The 22,680-nt window shown below is 44.4% G+C and overlaps 1 protein-coding gene across 7 annotated transcripts in view; it reads right to left on the bottom strand.

Annotated features, from left to right (window-relative positions):
• The window catches only part of RALGAPA1 (Ral GTPase activating protein catalytic subunit alpha 1), a 219,285-nt gene that overhangs the window by 49,683 nt on the left and 146,922 nt on the right, over positions 1–22,680 (bottom strand). For all 7 annotated transcript variants that reach the window (XM_090033616.1, XM_090033623.1, XM_090033617.1 and 4 more), the window contains 4 exons: positions 18,392–19,256; positions 15,728–15,799; positions 13,633–13,756; positions 3,663–3,818 (listed from right to left, as the gene is read on the bottom strand). In XM_090033616.1, the coding sequence (XP_089889742.1) occupies positions 3,663–3,818; positions 13,633–13,756; positions 15,728–15,799; positions 18,392–19,256 (1,217 nt within the window). The remainder of the gene's footprint in view (positions 1–3,662; positions 3,819–13,632; positions 13,757–15,727; positions 15,800–18,391; positions 19,257–22,680) is intronic.

A 22,680-nucleotide genomic window follows, 5' to 3' on the forward strand; every position in this document is an offset into this window, starting at 1 on the left:
AGATCCAAAAACAAGCCCATGCCATGCAATGAATCCTTCATAAACCATTTTTCTAGAATCCCTAATAGGGTAGACTTTAAGGTCTTCCTAAAGCCAGTACATGCTGATCATCTATATTATAAATCCCTAAGCTTGAGCTGCAGCAGCAGTAAAGCACAACTCAAAAGCTTGACTAAACTTCAGTCTGAGCTCAAGCTTGCCTCCTAGTCCTTACCACCTTTGCTTTGAATTCACATGGGTGATACAGACTGGAAATACAGGAAGTCTTTTTCTATTTTACCTTTACACTCCTGAACCCCACTTCCCATCTGTTTCTGTCATTAAAACCAAATACAGAACAAGAAAGTGATTCTTGGAAGGATTCCACTCACGAAAAGGAAGGAAATATAATACGTGCAACCTTAGTGTGGGTCTCTAGCTACGTTGTAGATGGGAAAGGACTGCTTATTTGGCTCAAAATAGTTTACTTGCCATCACACCCACATCTGCACCCCACACTGTGCTGCCCCCACCTCCAACGTTGCTGGCCTGTTCTCCCCACCCCACCACAGACCCCCAAAGGATTATTGTCTTTCTACCTGTGAAACAAACAGTGTTACAGGCAGCTGACAGGATGCAGCAGCAGCACATGGCTGGGGGAAGGGGGCTATGGGGCTCCCATGGGCTACAAAGCCCTGAGAGAATGCTCTCTGCAAGGTGCTGTGTTCCTGCTCAGACACCAGGTGGCACTGCTCTACTTTATTTGTCCATCAATGTTTCCTTATAGTCTCTTTCCTACAGCCCAGTGTCACTCAAGGTCAGGGTTGCTTAAGGGTTTTGTTGTTCTTTTTTTTTTGTTTTAATTGACTGTTCATACTTTAGGGAAAGTTGGCAACTCTGGGAGCAGGGTAGGGGCTGCCTACTCCTAAACTGAATAGGTAGGCCACGACCTACACAGCATTCTTGGCTTCATGGAATATTTGACAATTTTTGACTGTGATTAAATAACAGGTGATTAACTAACCAGCCAACTAGCTAACCGTTTTTACTCAAATATAGGACAACCCTGAACATAAGACAACCCCACCAATAATTAGATTTTATATATGGAAAAAATTATAAACTTGTTATAATTTTCCAGATATAGAATCCAAGTATTGGAGGGTTGTCTTGAATCCTTCTCCCCTACTGCTACAGCAGGGAAAGCAGGAGCTGAGGGGGAGGGGTCAAGTGGCCCTCTTGCCCTCTGCCTGTCCACTTCTTCCTCCTGAAGCCTTCCTGCCTCCCCACTCCCAGCTCCCCACAGCCCCTGTCCTCTTCCAAAACTCCCCCCAGGCTCTGCCTCTTTCCCCCAAACTCCCCAGTCTTTGCTTCTTCCCCTGACCTCCCAAGTCTCTATCCCTTCCCCTTTGCTCCCCCAAGTCTGCCCCTTCTTTCCTACCTCCCCAGTTTCTGCCTCTTCCTCTCCTCCCTTATTGTAAGATGCTGCTCAGGCTGCTCTGTCCCAGAGCATAGTGCATGGAAGTTAGCACTACTGAATGGCCAAGCAGGGGAAGCAATTTCCAAGTACTCTATAGGAGAGATCCCAGCCTAAGTCAGAGCTGAGCTGTACCTGATAGAAAGGGGGAGGGAAAGGGGTGAGTGGGGGGCAGAAGCTGCAGAGGGGAAGGGCAGGGCACTGCTGTGGGTCTCACTCTGGCTTTGACGGGGGCTCAGGGCCAGAGTCAGAGTTGCAGAAGCCACCTGCTCCTCCTCTCCCCTTCCCGCTTCATATGTTTATATAAGAGTAGGGGCTTTTTTCCCTCTGCTGATTGGAGGGGAAAACCTCATCTTATATTCAAGTAAACATGGTAATTTGAACAGTCAAATGATCGGCTTCCAAATCCTATTTCTGATGCACAGTTCAGTGCTCTCTCCACCAGACAGTACAGATTCCAAAGTAGTCTGAATTGCTGAAGAAAGAGATTGTGGATGAAAGGAGAAAAAGATGAGTTTCAGGTGAAATGGAATTATAAAAATGGTGGCCAGTTTGGATTTTTAAACAAACTAAATCACATAACTGAATCAGCTGGAAGTAGAGACTGTGTGAAGGGACAAGTTTTAAATATGGGTCAACTTCAGCATTCACTGTCTGTTAAAACCTGAAGCATTTTTAAAGATTATTTATATAGTGAAATCAATTTTCATTGCGTTTTCTGTTCCCCCAACTACTTCCTAATCATCCTAATTTGAGCAGGTTATAAACAAATATTGCTGTATACAAAGGAGATGATCAAGTGGCAGGAATCATGCTAAGTTTTATGAGGCCTATGAAACCTGATTTCTCTAATAAAAAAAGCCCAGCTAGCCATTAAGATTGTGAATGTACTCCTACTCTGTTTAAAAAGTGTATAAAGCTATTTTTGCTACTGAGATGCTTCTATAATTCATGCAGCAACCTGAAATAAAGTACAGTATGAACTATCTACCTTGAGCACAGAGGAACATGTTTTACTAATGTTACAAAATAATGGCAAGATGCTACTGAGAAAAGAACTAAAAGTCAGTTTATAATAATAACCATGATAAAAAGATAAATATTTTCTTTAAGCTGAAAACAAAGAACAAAACAAAGACATGAATAATTGAAGTTTGCCAGAGGCATGGCTATTTCTCTCTTTACTAACTGTCGACTATCTAATTTAATTACAAGTATTAAACTCCATGCTGAGGTCAACCAGCCTCACTTCCTCCAATATTACACTTCAACCAGTGCTCATTAATGTGTCTACTGAATGGATTAGTATATCTGAAGATGTATGTGCAGAGGACGGGGGGACAGTCTAATGATAGCCAATTGTTCATTCCTAATAGGACACATGTTCAAGGCCTCAACTTATTATCACTAATATGGAATTTATTAAATTTTAAAGAAAAAATACCAATACAGAAAGCCATTTTTCCTTAACAGGGGTCTAAGAGAGCAGACTACTTATAAACATTTGTGTCAGCTCCAAAGAAGTATAACTAAAAGCACTAAAAAGTTACTAGGTTCTTAACATTTTAACTTTCTTTTAAAAGATAAATGTTTTAGGAGTATGCCTAACTAATATTTCTTACATAACTAAAAATATTAAACCTTGAAAAGGTAAAACAAGAGTGATGTTGTAGCCACGACGATCCAGAAATTATGTGAGAGGTGAGGATTTTTTAGGATGGTATCTTTTTTTGAACCAACTATGTAGTTGGAATAAAGTTGGACAAAGTTTCAAATGAAAAACATTTTTCCTCAGGTCCTTCACAGACTACTCTGAGAAGTTAATAGCTCATATCTAGAAGTCTCAAAGTACCAGAACACATCACTCATTCTGTGTAGAAATAAAAGATACATATCTCTTCTTGCCTTTTATTTTAATTATCTTGTATCACCATTCCTAGGACATGGGCAACAATTAAATGTACAAGTATGATATATATTTTCTGAGCCAAAATAACTGGTTGGTAAAAAAAATAATTTGTTAATAAGGCAATTTGCTCACACTAGTTGTCTTCAACAAGATGTCATCTGCTGGGAAGAATGAGCATTTTATGCTTTACAAAAAGGTAACAGGTTTTTTTTTGTTTGTTTTTTTAGGAATGAATTTCTGAAATATTCTGAGTTTGTTTTTTACCTACATGAAAAGGAGCTACTCAAGAACACTTACCTTTTTAGTTAGAGAGTCATCGGAATCAGAAGGCATTCTTGTTGAAACATGGAACATCACTTCCACTGTAGAAGTAGCAAAATATGGAGTGGTCAACCCAGTGCTTTTGTTTTTTTGCAGTCCTCCCATAAAACCACAATGGTTTGTGAGATTTACCTAAGAGCAAAACCGACACAACATTAAATATTAGGTAATAAACATATACTTTAAGAAAGCCTTTTAAAGCATTTTCAAATTAAGATACCACCACCTTTATCCACTGGTACTATCTCATGTTTATCTAAAAGATCTGAGGCTCCCTAATTAGAAAAAAAACTTATTAGAAAATAAACTAACTGCAAAGCAGGCACACTTTCTATATTCAATGGTATAATAGGTTGTATGATGAGTCCCAGGGATCCTGGTTTTTTGTTATAAAAACCAGAAATTCTCTGATAAAAAAACCCCAAATTGCATTTTTCTGCAATTAAAATGATACGCCACTAAATGTGAAGGTATTAGTTGAACACAATGTTCCATTGATATATTTACAATTTTAAAGCAATTTGGAAGCCTACCAGTGCCTCAATCATTATAATAAAATAAATTCTAAATACCTATCAATTTTGGTGTTTGATTTTGGGTTTTTATCATGGAAAATTAGAGCTTCCCTTGCTTCCCAGGATGTGGGTCTGCGACTGCCCATCCTGCTGCTCTGTGGTGCTGAGCAGCTCTGATATGCCAGTGCCCTGCCCCTGCCCATGCTATTCTCCCTTATTCCTGACCCACAGCCTTATGACCCTGCTGGTGCTCCTCACTCCCAACTTGCAGTCCCTCCTCCCCAGCCCCGCAGTATGTGAAGAAGGAAGTGGATATATGGGGAAGGGAGGGGAGACACAGGTGATACAGCAGTGGGGATACATGTCTCCCAAGATTTCTGCAACTACAGAGGGGCACGGGCTGCAGGTAGGCTGGACCAGTTCCACAGAAGCTGCCTCTGTGCTCATAGTGGGTGGGAACCAGTGTTGGAGGGAATGCTGCACTGCCTTGGCGAGGTGCAACAGTGGCAGCTGCAATAGCAGCAGCAGGGAGTTGTGCCCCCTGCAGCTGCTGGGAGGGCAAGAGGTGCCTCAGCTTGGTGGCCATGGTAGTGTGGCACTCCCTCCTGCACTGGGTCCCATGTGCTGGACCGTGGAGGCAGTTCTGTCAGAGCAGCCATAAAGTGCAGAAATCTGCACCCATGTGGGTGCAGAAATCTAGGGAGGCACAGGCCTCTCCCACCCCCCGGTCTGTCCCTCCCCCAGCACGTGGCCCCATTGCATGGCCTGTGCCCCTTCCCCCTCACCACAGACTTACCTGCAGAGAGCTGCAGGAGCTCTTCTCCACCACTGCCTGGCTGCCATGTGCATGTGTATTACACATGCATGTGGCACCCCCTGCCTGATTGCTCTCCGCAGTCCCAAACAGCCCCTTGCAGGCTGGAACTCTGCCAGCCTGCAAGGGGAAACCTATGATTTCCCACTTTTTTTTTTTTTAAAGGGGAAAACCCATTATTTTCTCCTTGAAAAGAGAAAACCCATATTTTTCTCTGTCAAAGGAGAAAACCCGTGTTTTTCTGAAGTGAATGGAAAACCCGGATCTTTGATGATGACTATCATGAAGATTGGTAGGGAGAGCAAGGTCCAGTGGGCAGGGGGGGACCCCAAGAATGAAAGTTGTGGTTTGTAAAAATGCTAAGCCACCAAATAACTTGAGAATGCTTTTGAATTTTAACGAATTATTTCACAGTACATTGACTCATAAAAGGTGCTGCGAAAAACCTTTGCACCGAAGGGGGCATATTTTGGCTTGCCTTATTCCTTTCCATATACATTTTAAATATAGGAAATTTTTTTGGCCATAAAATATTGTTTTTTCACTGTAAAAATAGAAAATTGTGAAATTTGAAACTGCAACTGAAAACTTGCCAAAATTATGGTAAGTCTTAAATCTATCTGATGGAAGCAGAAACAATTTTACATCAAAAGAAGTTTAAAAACCATGAATAAGGGTAGACAGGTGTTCATTAGTACTACTATAAAGTGTCTTTGCACTTTGTAGCACTTCAAAAAGGTGGTGCTATGGGAGTATACAGGTGTTCAAACTCCCTGGCTGGAGAGCTACAATGTCACCTCAAAGGTGAGCTCTTTAGTCAGGGGGATGATAAGTTGCTGCTTGTGTCCCTGACTCCCAATGGAACCTGATCACTAGCAGCATGCCCTCTCCTAAACTGGGGAAGGTGGCAAGCTCTTAGTGATCAGCTATATAGCATACATGGCCCATGCAGCTGGAGCTCAGCTGGCTGGTGGAGCTTTGAAGGCTGGGGCTGCCTCTGGTTTCTGCCATTCATCTACATAGGCTGCCTGGGCTTTGTCACCCAGACAGTTGTGCAGCCTGTGTGGCCAAGAGCTGAAGTTCTGATGGCTGTGACAGCAGCAGCCACTGACTTCTGAAGAAGTGGTGGTAGCAGGATCCCAAGTGGGGCTCCTTTACAAGCTTGCTGCTAGGCAGGCTACTAGGGAACCAGCCACTCTCATTTTGTCTACCCCACTTCAAGGGGGGGAAAGGTAAACAGAGAACTGTAGGATGCTGGGGGTTCTACAAACCCCTGTAAATGCTATTCACAGTGCTACATATATAGTACTATAAAACGTGGACCTACCAAGAAGCTCCTTGTTGAAAGAAGTAACATTTTGTAGTGCTTTTGCCATATTTGTAGTATTACAAATACCTAAGTGGCTATTTGCTTGCTTTTTGTAGCACTACCAAGGCATATTTAGTGCTAGAAATGTAACACCTGTCCATAGCTTAAGTCTAACACCTTATTTCAGTTTTGCAGCAATATTTTTACAACATTAAATCAAAAAGACTTGAACATATTTGATCCCATCCTGGGCATTAGTGTAATTGGCATTATACCGACAGTAAATTCAGTTGCATGCCAACGAAATAAAATACCTGATACACTGTCAGGGAAAATAAATCCAGATTCACATGGCATTTTAGTTTTTTAATACTAACAGAAATATCATGTTACAAAAAAACCATATAGCTTAATTTCTGAATTTTGAAAGAGCAGGAATGAAAACAGAGGGAGAAGGGGGTGGAGACGAGGGAAGATTGGGGTCAGAGAGAGAGAGACAGCAATATCTGTGTTTGTGATGGGATCAGCAGCAGCTTCCTTTCCTCCCTCTAGGTAACTGAAGCAATCACCATCAATACTTCTGTACAAGCTCCTCTGTTCTGCCAAGAGTGAAAAAGATAGTACAGGCTCTCAAAAGTGACAAGAAGAATAGTTTGTGTGGCAACCCTTCTGCCAAATGTAATACTAGTACTTTCCACATTCCTGTGGGACAGGTCTGTGACTGAAATTTCCTTCCATTCGTGACAGTGGAAGTCAATCCTGGACAGCCAGAGAAGGAAAGTGTTTAATTCAACAAAAATGTTTTTGACTATGGGAGAGTCTGTATAACAAAATTATGTTTAAACAGCGATCTAACAGTGATCATGGTAATCAGACGGTGACTATATCATACTATCCACTTCTGAAAGGTAGGCACGTGGGGACGAACAGGCATGTGTGTTGCGTTGTTCGGCAGTCCCTCACAGTCAAGGACGACAGTCTTTCACAACTGTTTTTATTGGGTCCGAAGCTGGCTGACAAAGCCCACCTGGGATTGACACACTTTCCTGCAACTCAGGTATGTGTTTCCATGTGGTGTAGGTGGCTCCCAATTCTTGATTCGATCCATGACATGCTGTTTCTGTCATCCTTACTTTTCCATCTCCTGTTGTCATCATAAGGTTTCAAAATACTGAGATCCCTGCAACAGACTCTTTCTACGTTTGGGGTAGTCCTGGGCTACAGTCTCCTAGAAGTTGATGCCAATGTTGCATTTTTTCAAATTGGCCTTGAGGACATCCTTTGAAGAGCCTTCCCTACCCTCCTGTAGAGCATATGCCTTGACTGAGCTGAGAGAATAAAACTTGCTTTAGGAGTCTTGGAGTTGGACATCTGGATGATGTGGCTGGCCCAGCAAAGTTGATGTTAGATGATCATAACCTCAGTGCTTGTGGTGGTTGCTTGAGAGAGGACACTAATGTTGGTGCATCTATCTTCCCACTGGATTTGAAGAATCTTCCTTGGGCAGAGTTGATGGTACTTCTCCAACTACTTGAGGTGTCTCCTGTATGCTGTCCACACTTCAGCTCTGTACAGTAAGGTGGGGATTATAATGGGATAATAAACCATATGCTTGGTTTTGAATCTGATGTCACAATCTTTGAACACCCATTTCCTCAGGCATCCATCAAAGGCTGCATTTGCACATTTAAGGCAATATTGGATTTCTTCGTTGATGTCAGCCTTTTGCAAGAGATGGCTTCCAAAGTATGGGAAATACTTGGCGTTCTCCAGTCTCACCATGAATCTGTATTACTGGTCCTGGGGACTGCTCATTAAGAGCCCGTTGATAGGATCTTAGTCTTCTGAATGTTAAGCATCACTCCCATTTTCTTGTATGCCTCATAGAATCGTATAAAATTAGGGTTGGAAGGGACCTCAGGAGGTCATCTAGTTCAACCCCCTGCTCAAAGCAAGACCTTCCCTGACTAGGTCATCCCAGCCAAGGCTTTGTCTATCTGGGTCTTAAAAACCTCTAAGGATGGAGACTCTGGGTAACCTGTTCCAGTATTTTACTACCCTCCTAGTGACAAAGTTATTCCTAATATCTAACCTAAACTTCCCTTGCTGCAACTTGAGACCATTGCTCCATGTTCCCTTATCTACCACCACTAAGAACAGTCTAGCTCCATCCTCTTTGGAAGCAACCTTCAGGTAGTTGAAGACTGCTATTAAATCCCCCCTCAGACTTCTTTACATAAGTCCAGTTCTCTCAGCCTCTCCTTAGAAGTCATGTGACCCAGCTCCCTAACCATTTCAGCTGCCCTCTGCTGGACTCCCTCCAATTTGTACATATCCTTTCTCTAGTGGGGGTCCCAAAACTGGACACAGTACTCCAGATGTCATCTCACCAGTGCCAAATAGAGGAGAAGAATCACTTCCCTTGATCTGCTGGCAATACTCCTAATGTAGCCTACTATGCCATTCACCTTCTCAACAAGCACACTGTTGGCTTATATTCAGCTTACTGACCACTGTAACCCCCAGCTCCTTTTCTGCCACGTAAAAGTTCTGCCTTGGTAAAGACACTGACGATTGCCTAAAGGTCTGCTTCTGAGTGAGAATAGGTTGCAGCAACATCTGGAGCTCGATGACTGAAATCAGGGTAATCTTGGTTTTGGCTTGGAGCCAGCTGAGATTAAATCAGGGGTGGGCAATTATTTTGGGCGGAGGGTTGCTTACTGAGTTTTGGCAAGCTGTCAAGGGCTGCATAGGTAGTCTTGCCCCTTGACAGGTACCCCATCCCCTGGTCAGCATCTTGGGGCCGGAAATCCTGCCCCTAATCTCTGACCTTTGCGACAGGAAGTACTCCTTTGGAGAAGAGAATTTGCCATCTTAGAGGAAAAAAATCAAATTACATACTTAAAACCAAACAACCATAATAATATATTTTAATTTAACTAAAAAAATATTTTTGTCTTGATTTGTGTGTGCTTGTGGTGTATACGCAGAAGTGACTGCATACAGGGGTTTGTGGGGATATGTGTGTGGGTATGGAAGTGGGTATGGGAGCCATGTGGCTCAGAGTGGTCGGTGGGCATGAAGGAAAGTGGGGAAAGTGGCGGGGGAGGGGAGTGGAAGTGAGCAGGAGTGTGGCGTCTGCACCTATGTCCCGGGGCCAGCGCTGATGGGGCCCAGAGCAGGAAGGTAGGAGCACGAGGCAAAGGCTGGCAGGGGTCTGTGGAGCTGGGCTGGGTTGCACCAGCAGGGAGAGGGGGAGCCAGCCTGGCTCCATAGAGCCCCTGCTGGCTGGGACCCCATGCTTCTGCTGCCCGGTGCCTGCTCACTTCAGCCCCGTGCAGCCCCGACCCCAAGTGCTCGCCTGCAGGGAATGAGCTAGTGCTCAGCACAGGGGAAAAGCAGCCCCGCCTCCCTGTGGCTGGCACCCGGTGCTGCAGCCACTCGCAGCCTGCACAGGGCTGTCCTGCCTCTCCACCCCATCATGGGGCAGCAGTGGCAACGGAGAGCAGGCACAGGCAGCCCCACATGGGTTCTGAGTGGCTGCAGCAGAGGATGCTGGCCATGGGATGGGGGACTGGCTGCTTTTCCCCTGTGCTTGGAACCAGCTTGTTCCCTGCCGCCGCTGCTAACCTGGGCCCCGTGCTGGCTCTGGGCTTGCCTGTCGGGGCTGAGCTGTGGCAGCAGCAGCTGGGCAAAAGCTGCTGCTTGGTGCAAAGGAAAGCGGCCCCTTGCTTGCCGCTGCTAGACAGTGTTTGCTGCAACTGCTTGCCCAGAGCTCGTGCTGCACTAGGCTGTGGTGCGGCTGCTTCACCACCGCCTCTGTGCTGCCCAGTGTGGCAGCAGTGGCCATGTGGAGCAGCTGCTGGGCAGCACAGAGGCATCAGTGAAGCAGCTGCATCATAGCCTAGTGTGGCACAAGCTCCAGGCAGGCAGCCACAGCAAACACTGGCTGCTGGTGGCGAGCCGGATGGGGGGGGCACTTTCCTCTGTGCTGAGCAGCAGTTTCTGGGGAACAAATAGAGGAGGCTCAGCATGGGGGAAAAGTGGCCACTGCCCCTCCCCATGGCCGGTGCCCCATGCTGCATCCACTTGTAGCCTGCACGGGGCTGTCCTGCTTCTCTGCCCCATCATTGCCATCCTGTGGCAATGGAGAACAGGCACAGGCAGCCCCACGTGGGCTGCAAGCAGCTGCAGCACAGGGCACCAGCCACAGGGGGGGTGGGATGCTTTTCCCACATGCTGAGCACCAACTTGTTCCCTATGGGCAAGTGTGGGCTGAGCTGGGTTGGGGCTGTGCAGGGGCACTGTGAGTAAGCAGGTGTGTGGGAGCTAGCAGCAGCCAGGTGGGAGTGCGGGGTCTGCACTGGTGACCTGGGGCCAGTGCTGGTGGGGCCCAGAGCAGGGAGGCAGGAGCACCAGGTCTTGGCCAACAGGGGTTCTATGGAGCTGGGTTGGCTCCCCCCTCCCCCTGTTGGTGCAGCCCAGACTGGATCCACAGACCCCTGCCAGCCCATGCCCCGTGCTCCTACTGCCTTGCTCTGGGCCCCACTGGCCCCAAGATGTTGGTACAGGCCCTGCGCTCCTGCTTGCTTCCACTCTCCCCACCCCCGCTGCCTCTTCCCCGCCCACCCGCTGGCTCCCAGCTACTTGACTAGACCATGGCGCTCAGCAGGAGCTGGCTGGCCCCAAGGACTGGGGCGATCACTGTGGTCCTCCCCTGCCTCCCTCGCCTCCCCTTATTACTGGAATTTCCTGCACCAATGTAGCCACGAACAGCCATGGTCCCAGGCCAGAGGTATTTGCTAGGCTGGGGCATCTGGCTGGGGAGGCAGGGCTGGGTGGGCCCTGTTGTTCCAGAAGCCTGTTGAGGCTATTTCTTGGTCCTACTGTCCCTGGATCCTGTCATCCTGTGGCAAATTTTTTAGGGGCTCTGTGGGTCTGATAGAACGGCTTGGTGGGCTGCATTCCGCCCATGGGCCATATTTTGTCCACCCCTGGATTAAACAGTTTACCATTCATTTAGTAGTTTAGCTCCACTCTCACTGGAAAGTTGTTCGTAGTCGGATGTAGCATCTCAATAAGGAATACCGAGAAGAGTGTTGGAGTGATGATGCAGCCTTGCTTAACTCCTGTCTTAACCTCAAAGGGAGCTGTGATAGATCTGTAATTGAGAACCACCACTCTCATACCATCAGGGAGCAGGGAAAGAATGGTGATGAATTTTGGTGGGCATCCATACTTCAAAAGGATCCCCTACAGATCCTCTTGGTTGAGAGTCAAAGCCTTTTGTGAGGTCAAAGGAGGCCACAGAGAGGCATATACAGTAAACACTCTGTTATCCGGCACCCCCCAGGAATAGGGGATGCCGGATAATCAAATGTGCACCGTCTGGTGCACTCCCCAGCATCTGTGTACCGGGGGACAGGGAGGGGGTCCTGCACAGGTTGGTTTGCCCCAGGCCATGGACCAAAGAAGTTATGAAGAAGAACTCGGCTTGTGGCAGCAAAACCGGAAGTGGAACTTCCAGTTTTGCTTTCTCCGGTCCCTTGGGTGCCGGTTAGTGGAGCTTTCCAGCTGATAAAGTACTGGATAACACAGCTTTTGCTGTATTGTTCCTGATATGTTTTCTGCAGCTGGCAAGCAGCAAAGTTCATGTCAGTTGTACCTCTTGAGGCCCTAAATCCATGCTTAGATTCTAGGAGGAGCTCTTCAACAAGTGGGAAGAGATCGTTCATGAGGGTTCTTGCAGTAATCTTTCCTGCAGTGGACAGCAAAACAAGCCTTCTCTAATTTCCACAGTTGGACTTCTCTCCTTTCTTGAAGACTGTCAAAATCATGGCATCCCTGAGGTCATTTTTGACTTGCTCACCATTCCAAATCCTTAAGATGAGGGCACAGAGCCGTGCTGTGAGCTTCTCCCCCCTCTGCTTGAAGATTTTGATGGGGATTCCATCAGCTCCAGATGCCTTGTTGTTCTTCATTTGTTTGGTGGCTTTCCTCACCTTGTCCAGTGTTGGAGGGATTCCAAGATTGTTGCTGATATGTGTTCTCAATTTCAGCTCACAACATCAGAGACAGAGTCTTGATCAAGAAGGTGTTCAAAATGCACCTTCCAATGGGCACTGATGGTTCTTCTTTCCTTGATCAGGTCTCCTCCCATCCTTAGGTTTCAAGGGGGTTGGGCCCCTGAGTGCTTGGATCATAGATGGCTTTGGTGGCACTGAAATATTCACGCATATTATGGATGTCAGCAAGATGTTGAATCTCCTTTGCCTTGTCTTTCCACCATCTGTTCTTCATATCAGAGGTCCTCCTTTGGACCTCTGCCTTGGCTTGTTGGAGATTCAATTTCTTTTGCTTGGAGTTGATGTCATTCTGCCATGCACAAAAGGCCTTGTGCTTGCGGTTTATCTACTCTTAAATCTCCCAGCTATTCTCATCAACCCAATCTTGATGTTTTCTAGTAAAGAATTCGAGTGTCTCTTCACAGGCGCTGACGATGGTGGACTTGAAGGCACCCCAAATGCTGCTGACATTCTCCCACTGCTGTTGATCAGAATTTGTCAGTTTTTTGCTGAGGTGCTTGTGGAAGAGGTCTTGCTTGATTGGGTCTTTGAGTCCTCTGACATCTGAGCAGGCAAGTGTGTATTGTAAGCAGGAAGAAAAGGGAAGAAAACAGCAGCTTTCCAAAACTTTCGGCGCTGCAATTTCAGCAACGTGCAGAACTTCAACTGGAGTTAACACAATACAAGCCTACAGAGCAATACAGACGCAGCCTGGTCAGTGTATGAAAAGCTGGAAAAAGATGGCTTTATTTCACAGTAAAGAACTGCCTCTGCTTATGTAGAAGTTTCCATACTTAACCTATGCAAAGTAAGAAATGTTTTGTTGCATCAACAGCTAATCTACATAGTATCACTGAGAATTAAAACCAGAATTTCTTTTTGTATCCTCAAGGGTAGTCACTGACAATGTTTTGCAGTGGGGTGCTGCTTTAACACAGATTAGATCTGAGCACAGACTGCTTCCAGCCTAGCGTGTTGCCCCCTGCTTTTCCCTGATGTCTGGGCAAAGCTTCCACTGCTGAAACACCACAGAAGCCCTCCCACTCCTTAAGATGGATTTGGCTTGTGGGCCGGGTCATAGGTTGCCAACCCCTGCCCTAGGGTGTTTCAGTAGTTGTCAACTGTAATCAACAAATAAGAAGAAAGAGAAAAATAAGACTCATATTTTCAGAATGGATCTGCATGCATCTCTTTCATTAAACACTAAACTCAGAAAGCATAAAATAAGCTTTAAAATGGATACCTCCCAACCAAGGCCTGCTACAAAATCTTCATAGGCTTGGCTCCCTCCAGTATTTGTGAGGATGGAGTGTTTATCTTCTTGGCCCTCAGCAACATAAAATACTGCAATCTTGTGAGTCTCTCGGCTGTAAAATGCAGGAGCAGCATTACATAACTGTCCATTTCAGACTTTTAATATGGAATTAGAATAGGCAAGCAATGCATACAAACAATGGCTAGCGTTTAAAATTTTAAAAAGCTAGTGAAAATACAGTATAATAACAAACTCTCTCTCTCTCTGTTTTTTATCTTTCATGTTTCCTTGCTTTCATCCTTTACATTATTTTGCTCGTACATTCTGTTTTACGATTCACCAACAGCAATTGCCACCTGTGAGATTAGCAGTAACAGATGGTACAATAGAGTAATCAAAAAGTTAATGGAGAAGTTTTTAGTTGGGGACCTCAAAAAAGTAAAACCTATGATATGGATATTATTTTCATTACCAAGAGGTGCTTTAATTATTCTTTAACAGTTGTATGTATAATACCTTGCAAGTGATCTAATAAAAGTGTCTCATAAAGATTAATTTAATAACCACAAGTAATGTGAGGGTTTTTTTTGTGCGTCTCTAGTTTAAAAACAGCTGGATAAAAAGCTGCACAACTGAAAAGTGTTTCTAACTGTCATTTCACTAATTTTACAAGCATCTGAAGAGCTGTCGATTTTAAGGACAACAGCCAAACGGTAGACTAGCTTGTTAATTATACATTTTCTGCTTCACTTTTAATGGAATTAATTTTGTATTTATAAAAAACAACCACCCTTCCAACAGAGAGAAAGAAAGCACTAAAGTCTAACAGAACCTCTAAAACTTCCACTTATCCATTTCTGATGCTAGTCTGCTGATGGAAATAAACAGAAAGGCTTTACAAAAAAAGGCCACATGATAAAAGATGGTATTTCTCTATGATAGTCACCTCTGAAAATCTACATTCATGTATTTAAAAGCCCCTAGAGATTATACTTTTATATCGATTTTTAAAGAATTTGATAAAACAGACAAACTACCACCACTTGGTTTGGAAAAGTGGCTTGTAGTGAGCACAAAGTGAAGGTGAGGGTCAGTGCAGTAGCAAGGGGGTGGGCAGCAGGGTGTCTGCCTTGGGTGCTGAAACAAAGGGGCACCAACAGGTGTTGCCCAGCTGGGGTGGGGCATGGGATGGAGCTGCAAGCCGCTTGTTTAGGGGGGAGGGGGCATGGGGATGGGGGAAGGGTGGCTCTTGCCACTGCATGCACTCCCAGGCAAGAATGGGGGGGTGAGGTCATGTGCCCCCCAGATTCCTGAGCAGGACGAGGGTGGGCTGCCGCTGTGGCCTTTGCCCTGGGCACTCAACTTCATTGCTATGGCACTGGCTAGGGTTTCAAGCAGCAGGGAAATTATTTTAGCTTTTCTTATGAGCCACAATTCCAATCACTTCCATACTCTGTAAAATATTGATGGCTTTAATTCTCAGAATTAATTCCAAGCTATTGTCATTGAATTTTGAAATTTCTCTCATTATACGAGGGACAAGAATTCTTCTTGTGCCTTATATTGGACTAAATGCACGGTTGGGATAGACATAGGCAAGCTTTTGGGTGTCCCAGTACCTTCTTCAGGCTTCACAGTGAGGCTCAAGGGAGTATGACATTCAAAAGCTTACCTATGTCTATACCAGCCATGCTGTTGGTCCAATATAATACCCACAAGAATTCTTGCCTTTCACATACTGGACTGTCATGGCAACAACATCATCTTAACATTACCATCTCTTTTATTAGATATCTAGGTACAGTAGATGCTTGCACAATGATTTTCATGGAACATACTAAAATAATATTAAACAGATAAATTAATTGTTTGAAGGTTTTAATTTTATTTCATGGTATTCTATTCAAATTTTCATTTCACCCTATACTTTGCAGGTACTGTTTTCAAAAAGTAGTATATATGATTTATTTATTGGGACATAAATTTGTTAAGTCTTCTATATAAACTAAAGCTATTTAAATAAAAACTCACTTAGAAAAATAAAATGACTGATTCAAATAAATTAGTTCTTTTAATAATTTACCATTGTTGTGAGTCCAAATTTCTAAGTTCTCGAAGTAACTTCTCATTTTTCTTCAAGAGATGAAAGCTTCTTCTAAACAAAATAATTTTAAGCATTTTCAGCACACATTCAATAATGGATATAGGAGAGTACAAGAACACATTTTCAGTTCTATTCATGAAATTGCCCAGAATTGTTCTTGTATTTTTGCTTTTTCAAAATTCTAATGAAACCTTTCAAATAGGAAAGACAAACAATTTCTATTCTGGGAAATTTTGTGCACTCTTCTTAAAGCTCTGAGTTTAATCCCTACTTCCTTTTACTTTCCTCTTCTGTGAATTTAGTGTCTCCAGCTATAGTCAGTATCCCTGCCTATGGAGGAATGGTGCCTATATAATCTGCTCCTTGGCAGACCAGGGAATAACTGTTTAGAAATACTGGATACTATCATAATCAACCGTCCTTGAGAATGAGAACCCTGAAAATTGAACTCTGATTTTCTGAATTGCAGAGCAAAGCTAAGCACAGCCAACTGGCTACCCAGTCAGCTGAAATGCTTAAAAACAAGTACCCGTACCCCAAAACACATAGTTACGGTATAGCAAAACAATTGCCTGTATTCTTAAAATTTTACTTAAAATACTGCTGATAACATATGCTGAAATGAGGCCAAGAACTGCACCATTGGGGGAAAAAAGCAGCTTTGGCAAACTGAAAGCCTGCTTAAGAATAAAAGAATCATTTAAAAGTAGGGCTAGAATGGATCAACCTCCTGCTCACAACAGGATAATCCCCAATTAAATCATCCCAGTCAAAAGTGCATGTAAACTGCTCTTAAAAATGTTCAAGGATGGAGATTCTACAACCTCCCTGGGTAATCCATGTTTAAGTATACTCATTATGGAGAAAGTTCTTCCTAAATGTCCAGCTTAAATTTCCCCTGCAGCAATTTGAGACCATTGTTTCTAGATCTGTCTCTGGCAGCCACAGAAAATAGTTTCTCTGCATCCTCATTAAAAGTATCGTTTAGGTATTTGAAGACTGTTATCAAGCCTTCCCTCACCCTTCTTCATCTTGTCTTCTCCAGACTATAACCCTAATTCTTTCAGCCTTTCCTAATATGTCACATTTCCCAGGCTTCTAGTTATTTCTGTTGCTCTCTGATGGGCTCTTTCTAGTATGAAGTGTGGGACCAAGGACTGGACACAGTACTTCACATGAGGCTTTACCAGTGCTGAACAGAGTGGAAAGATCACTCCACTTAATTTGCAGCGACACTTCATTTAATACAACCTAATATACAGTGACTCTTTTTGCAACAAGAGCCAAGTGTAGATCATATTCAGCCCAGGTCCTTGACTGCAGTCTTCAGCTTAGTTGATCATTCCCCAGTTTGTCTTTGTGAATGCAACAGTTCTGTCTTAAGTATAGAACTTGGTACTTATCTTCGTTGATTTTCTTCATTCTGGACCGTGTCTCTAGCTTATCAAGGTCATTCTAAATCTAAACCTACCCTCATATGCCTGCAATTTCACCCAACTTCGTACTGTCTGCAAATTTGCTACGTGTATCATCGTCCAAATCAATAATTAAGATTACCCAGAACAGGCCATTGGAGAGTCTTGCTCTGTACCACATCCTAACTGGACATCTAGTCATCATGACTAGCCATTGAATCTGATGACCCAATGAGATGTGTATCCATTTTACACTACTTTCATCAAGCCTGTAAGTCTTTACCTTACATACGAGAATGTCATGGAAGACAGTGTCAAAGGTTTTGCTAGAATCAAGACATATCATCATGTCTGCTTCTCTCCCTAATTCCATGGAACTGGTCATAGAAAGATATCAGGTTAATTAGGCACAACTAGCTTTTGATGAATCCTGCTTGTTGTTCTCAAATGAGAACAGTTACCGCACGTTTGCTGCCAAAATTCTTGATGACAAAAGTTTCGTTCATAGGACTGCAGGTTATTTTACTTGTCCAGACCTATTCTATTTCCTTCACAGTATGGCAATATCTTGATGTCTAATCCTGCTGATCAATTCCACATTTCATTCAATGGTGAGTGATGATTTCAGAAAGACACTAAAATTCTGGGATATGCATCTTATATGCTTTTTAAAAAAAAATGACACCACAAATACATAAAGGGGCATCTCTTGCTCAAAAATGTCTTACCTCCTGTCATCTTAAACACCAACTAAAGTGATCAGGATTGAAATAATTGAGGGGAAAAATCTCCTTTTCAGCTGGCTTGTGTCTGTGCACTTCTCTGGAAAAGTACACTTGTATGCTCTTCCCCAGGCAGATTGCGTACCACGGCAACAGTGAATCCAATGTTATCCCAGAACATGGCTCTGTCAATGACATACTACCTCATTTTCCTGAGTTCCTTGAAGGAACAAGGCAGGAAGCAGAAGCGGGCATTTACCCACTTACGGTTCTTTAAATCGAGATGGGTGATGGAAGCAGGGTAGACAGTAAGGATAGTCTCCTCCGAACAAGCTTCCTGCACCAATCTTAAAATCTGGGCAAAGGCATTCTTGGCCTAAGCAGCTCTGTTCCCTATGAAGTGATGAATACAATGACAACAAAGGAAGAATCACATAAAAGAACACTGCTGAGTAACAGTTAACCAAATGTAATTTGTATTGAAGAGCATACCCATTTTTTCTTACCTTTTATCCCAAGAATTCATACCCAGTATGCTGAGAAGTAATCTGCAGTAGTAGAATGCTGACTGGGGCTTCTGGGGGGTTGGTTCATCCTGTTCCACAGCTTTCATATTTAAGTCATTAAAGTGTTTTTCAACAAATTCTCTCTCTTCTGTGTTTTGCTTAAGAATTGCATTGATTACATCATTTTCCTGTTTTTCTGAGATACAGATTGGTTGAGGAGCTGGTGTATTGAGTGAGACTCCTGTTCTCTGTAAGCATTCAGGACTAGTGATACCTAAATACTGCAAGAGCTCATCAAGAGCATCTTCCTCATCCCTAATTGTATCCCATGTTGGCACAGTTTCTCTAAATGTTCTTTTTACATGGAGTGCAATTCCATCCCTTATAGCTACATCTTCTACGAACTCATTGGAAGATGGGGCATCATCTGACTTTTCTTGCTGATATAAAGAAAGCGCCAAAGAAGTGTGTTGTGATGATCCACATAAAGATGATGGCCCATACAAAATTGCAGAATCCCATGAATATTTACCAGACAGATCACGCACTATAATTCTGACATTTGAATTAGCAGATACGAGCCCAGCAGACAATCCTCCCCCAGGCATATTCTCTTCAGCTTGGATTTGTATACAAGAGACTAAAGAAGTATTGTTAAGTACAAAGAACTGAAGGTTTGGGCTCTCAAAAAGTTCAGGAGAAAGTTCAGGACTTTCACTGTAAGGGTTATCATTGTTCTCGCAAACTTGACTGGTTAACATGGCAGGGCCTCCACTCATTGGATAGTGGCCTAAATGGTTCACTAAATGAGTTACTACAGTACGAGCTGCAACGGAGATCAATCCTTGTTGCATATGGGTTTTCACTGCAAGAGAAAAAAATGCTGGTGTTATAATTAAAGTCTGTGGAAGCAACATAGAGACACTTTAGATTTTATTAATTGGGATTTTGAGAATAAGAACTGAAAGTAAGGCACACACATACAAAATATAGATTTGAAAGAACAATGGTCTTAAGAACGTAGAACAAAGTAAACTCATATTAAACAATTTAAAAAAGAAAACTATTCTAATAGTTTTAAAACTTATTTTTACTGTTGTTTTTAAGTAGCATTTTTAAGACGGTATTTCTTAATCTACTGAAAATAGATCTGAAATTGTTGATAAAGTGAGAGCTACTTTATTATTAAAAGTCAAACCTTTAAAACTGCAATAGATTTTTATATTTTGATACAGCAGTACTTTGAGGGAGACATCCCTGATTTAGTTCAAGGCTCAAAACAGGATCACCCCTGGCCCTACACAACTGGGGAAGCGCTGAGGACCCAGAGGGGAAGGGAGCCAGATGTCCAAAGTGAGTGGTTGCTCCTTAAGGAGACGATCCTCCATGCCCAAAGGGAGGTAATCCCAACAAGAGTCAAAGGGAGCAGGAGGGCACATAAACCCCCATGGCTCACTAGGAGCATCCGGGAATGTCTCCTTGCTAAAAGGGAGGCATACACCCAATGGAGGGATGGGGTCATCACCAAGAAGGACTATGTTGCAGTCGCCTGAGGATGTAGGGGGGCAGTCAGGAAGGCCAAGGCAGAGATGGAGATAAGACTAGCTTCCCGGATTAAGGACAATAAGAAGTCCTTCTTCAAATACATAGGGGGTAAAAAGAGGGTCCCAGGTAATGTGGGGCCCCTGCAGGACACGATGGGCAACTTAGTCGTCATGCCAGATGACAAAGCTAACATATTTAACGATTTCTTTGCCTCTGTCTTCCTAAGTAGGGACCAGTTCAGCCACCTCCCTGCTGGGCCCCCCTCGGGCCCCGGGAGAGACACGCCTGGGCCAGGGGTTAGCGAGGAGTTAGTTAGGGTACTTCTGGAGAGGCTGGACGTGTTCAAGTCCGCTGGTCCGGATGATCTTCACCCTAGGGTTCTACAGGAACTGGCCGAGGTCATTGCGGGACCCCTGGCGCGGCTCTATGAGCACTCATGGTGCTCTGGTGAGGTGCCGGAGGACTGGAAGAGGGCCAATGTGGTCCCTATCTTCAAAAAGGGAAAAAAGGAGGACCCGGGAAATTACAGGCCAGTTAGTCTTACCTCAATCCCGGGTAAGCTCTTTGAAAAAGTTATCCTGGCACACATCCAGGAGGGCCTTGCGGGGGAATGCATGCTCAGGGGCAACCAACATGGGTTCATCAGTGGCAGGTCTTGTCAGACCAACCTGGTGGCCTTTTACGATCAGGTCACCAAATCATTAGACGCAGGGGTTGCTGTGGATGTAGTCTTTCTGGACTTCCGGAAGGCTTTCGACACTGTCTCTCACCCTGTCCTCATCAAAAAGCTGGGAGACTGTGGTGTCGAAGCCCACACAGTCAAATGGGTCGCTAACTGGTTGGAGGGCCGCACCCAGAGGGTGGTAGTGGATGGGTTCTTCTCGACCTGGAAGGACGTGGGCAGTGGGGTTCCGCAGGGCTCGGTCCTCGGGCCTGCACTGTTCAACATCTTCATCAGTGACTTGGATGAGGGGGTAGAAAGCACCCTGTTCAAGTTTGCTGATGACACTAAGATGTGGGGGGATGTGGGTGCACTAGAAGGGTGCAATAGACTACAAGCTGACCTTGACAGGTTGCAACGGTGGGCGGATGAGAATAGGATGGGGTTTAACACTGATAAGTGTAAGGTGTTGCACATGGGGAGGAAGAACCGGCACCACACTTACAGGTTGGGGAACTCCCCTCTTGCCAGCACGGAGACGGAAAAGGATCTTGGAGTCGTCATTGACTCCACGATGAACATGGGCCAGCAGTGTGGGGAGGCAGTCAAGAAGGCCAACCGTACCCTGTCATGCATCCACAGATGCATCTCGAGCAGGTCCAGGGAGGTGATCCTCCCCCTCTATGCGGCACTGGTCAGGCCGCAGCTGGAGTACTGCGTCCAGTTCTGGGCGCCACACTTCAAGAGGGACGTGGACGATATGGAAAGAGTTCAGAGGAGGGCCACTCGTATGATCAGGGGTCAGCAGGGCAGGCCTTATGAGGAGAGGCTACGGGACCCGAACCTGTTTAGCCTCCACAAGAGAAGGTTAAGGGGGGACCTTGTGGCCTGCTACAAACTGGTCAGGGGGGATCAGCAGGTATTGGGGGAGTCCCTGTTCCCCCGTGTGCTGCCAGGAGTGACCAGGAATAACGGTCACAAGCTGGCGGAGGGTAGGTTTAGATTAGATATTAGGAGGCGCTACTTCACAGTCAGGGCAGCTAGGGCCTGGAACCGGCTTCCAGGGGAAGTGGTGCAGGCTCCTAGCCTGGGGATTTTTAAAAGGAAGTTAGATGAGCACCTTGCCGGGGTCATCTGACCCCGGTGCTCTTTCCTGCCAAGGCAGGGGGTCGGACTAGATGATCTACCTAGGCCCCTTCCGACTCTAGCTACTATGAAACTATGAAACAATCCAAGACAACTGTTTATCTAACCTGTTCTTAAAACACTTCCAGTAATGGAGATTCTACAACTTCTCTATATAATCTAATTCCAGTGGTTAATAACCCTCATATTTAGAAAGTTCTTCCTAATATCTAGCCTAAATCTCCATTGCTTTCTGTTGTATCCTCAATAGACATTGAGAACAATTGAATGCTACCTTCTTCAAAATAATCCTTTCTGTACCGTTCTCTTCTTTAGAATAAATACTACCAGTTTTTTCCATTTTCACTCATATATCATGTTTTACAGAACTCTTAGTATGTATATTGCTTGCCTCTGTACTCTCTCCAATTTGTCCACAACTTTTTTTTTTTTTTGTTAAGAGTATGGGGCCCAAAAATGAATGTAATAGTTTATTCCCATGGCAATTGGGGCAGAAGAATCACTTCTTGTGACTCACATATATATATGAAAAAGTTTGGCAGACTTCATCTTTCTTACTGTATACATTCCTCACTATACACATCTTATTTCTCTGTACATGTTCCTCAATAATATATCTGCTCTACCATCCCTACCCATTCTGCCAACAAGATAACATGAAGGTACCTTTATTCTGATAAGCTTTTCTTTAAATAAGGAGGGAGTGGTATATTGTAGAGCCAATATGGTGACCTGGGTCTGGTTTTCCAGTACTTTGAATGGTGTGCAGTTGCTCCATATACAACCAATCAACATGTTTCTCTGCTGCTAGTCTGTGCTAATTGGCTCTCAACTTGATCTAGCTCCTCATGGCCTCTAATACACTAATTTTGCTCCTATCACACTTCTAGTAATGCCAATGAGAGCAGATGATGTGAGATGGGTAAGCAGTGCTGTT

The sequence above is a fragment of the Crocodylus siamensis genome, chromosome 2, assembly GCF_052110815.1.
Source record: "Crocodylus siamensis isolate JL-2025a chromosome 2, ASM5211081v1, whole genome shotgun sequence".
Lineage (NCBI taxonomy): Eukaryota > Metazoa > Chordata > Crocodylia > Crocodylidae > Crocodylus > Crocodylus siamensis.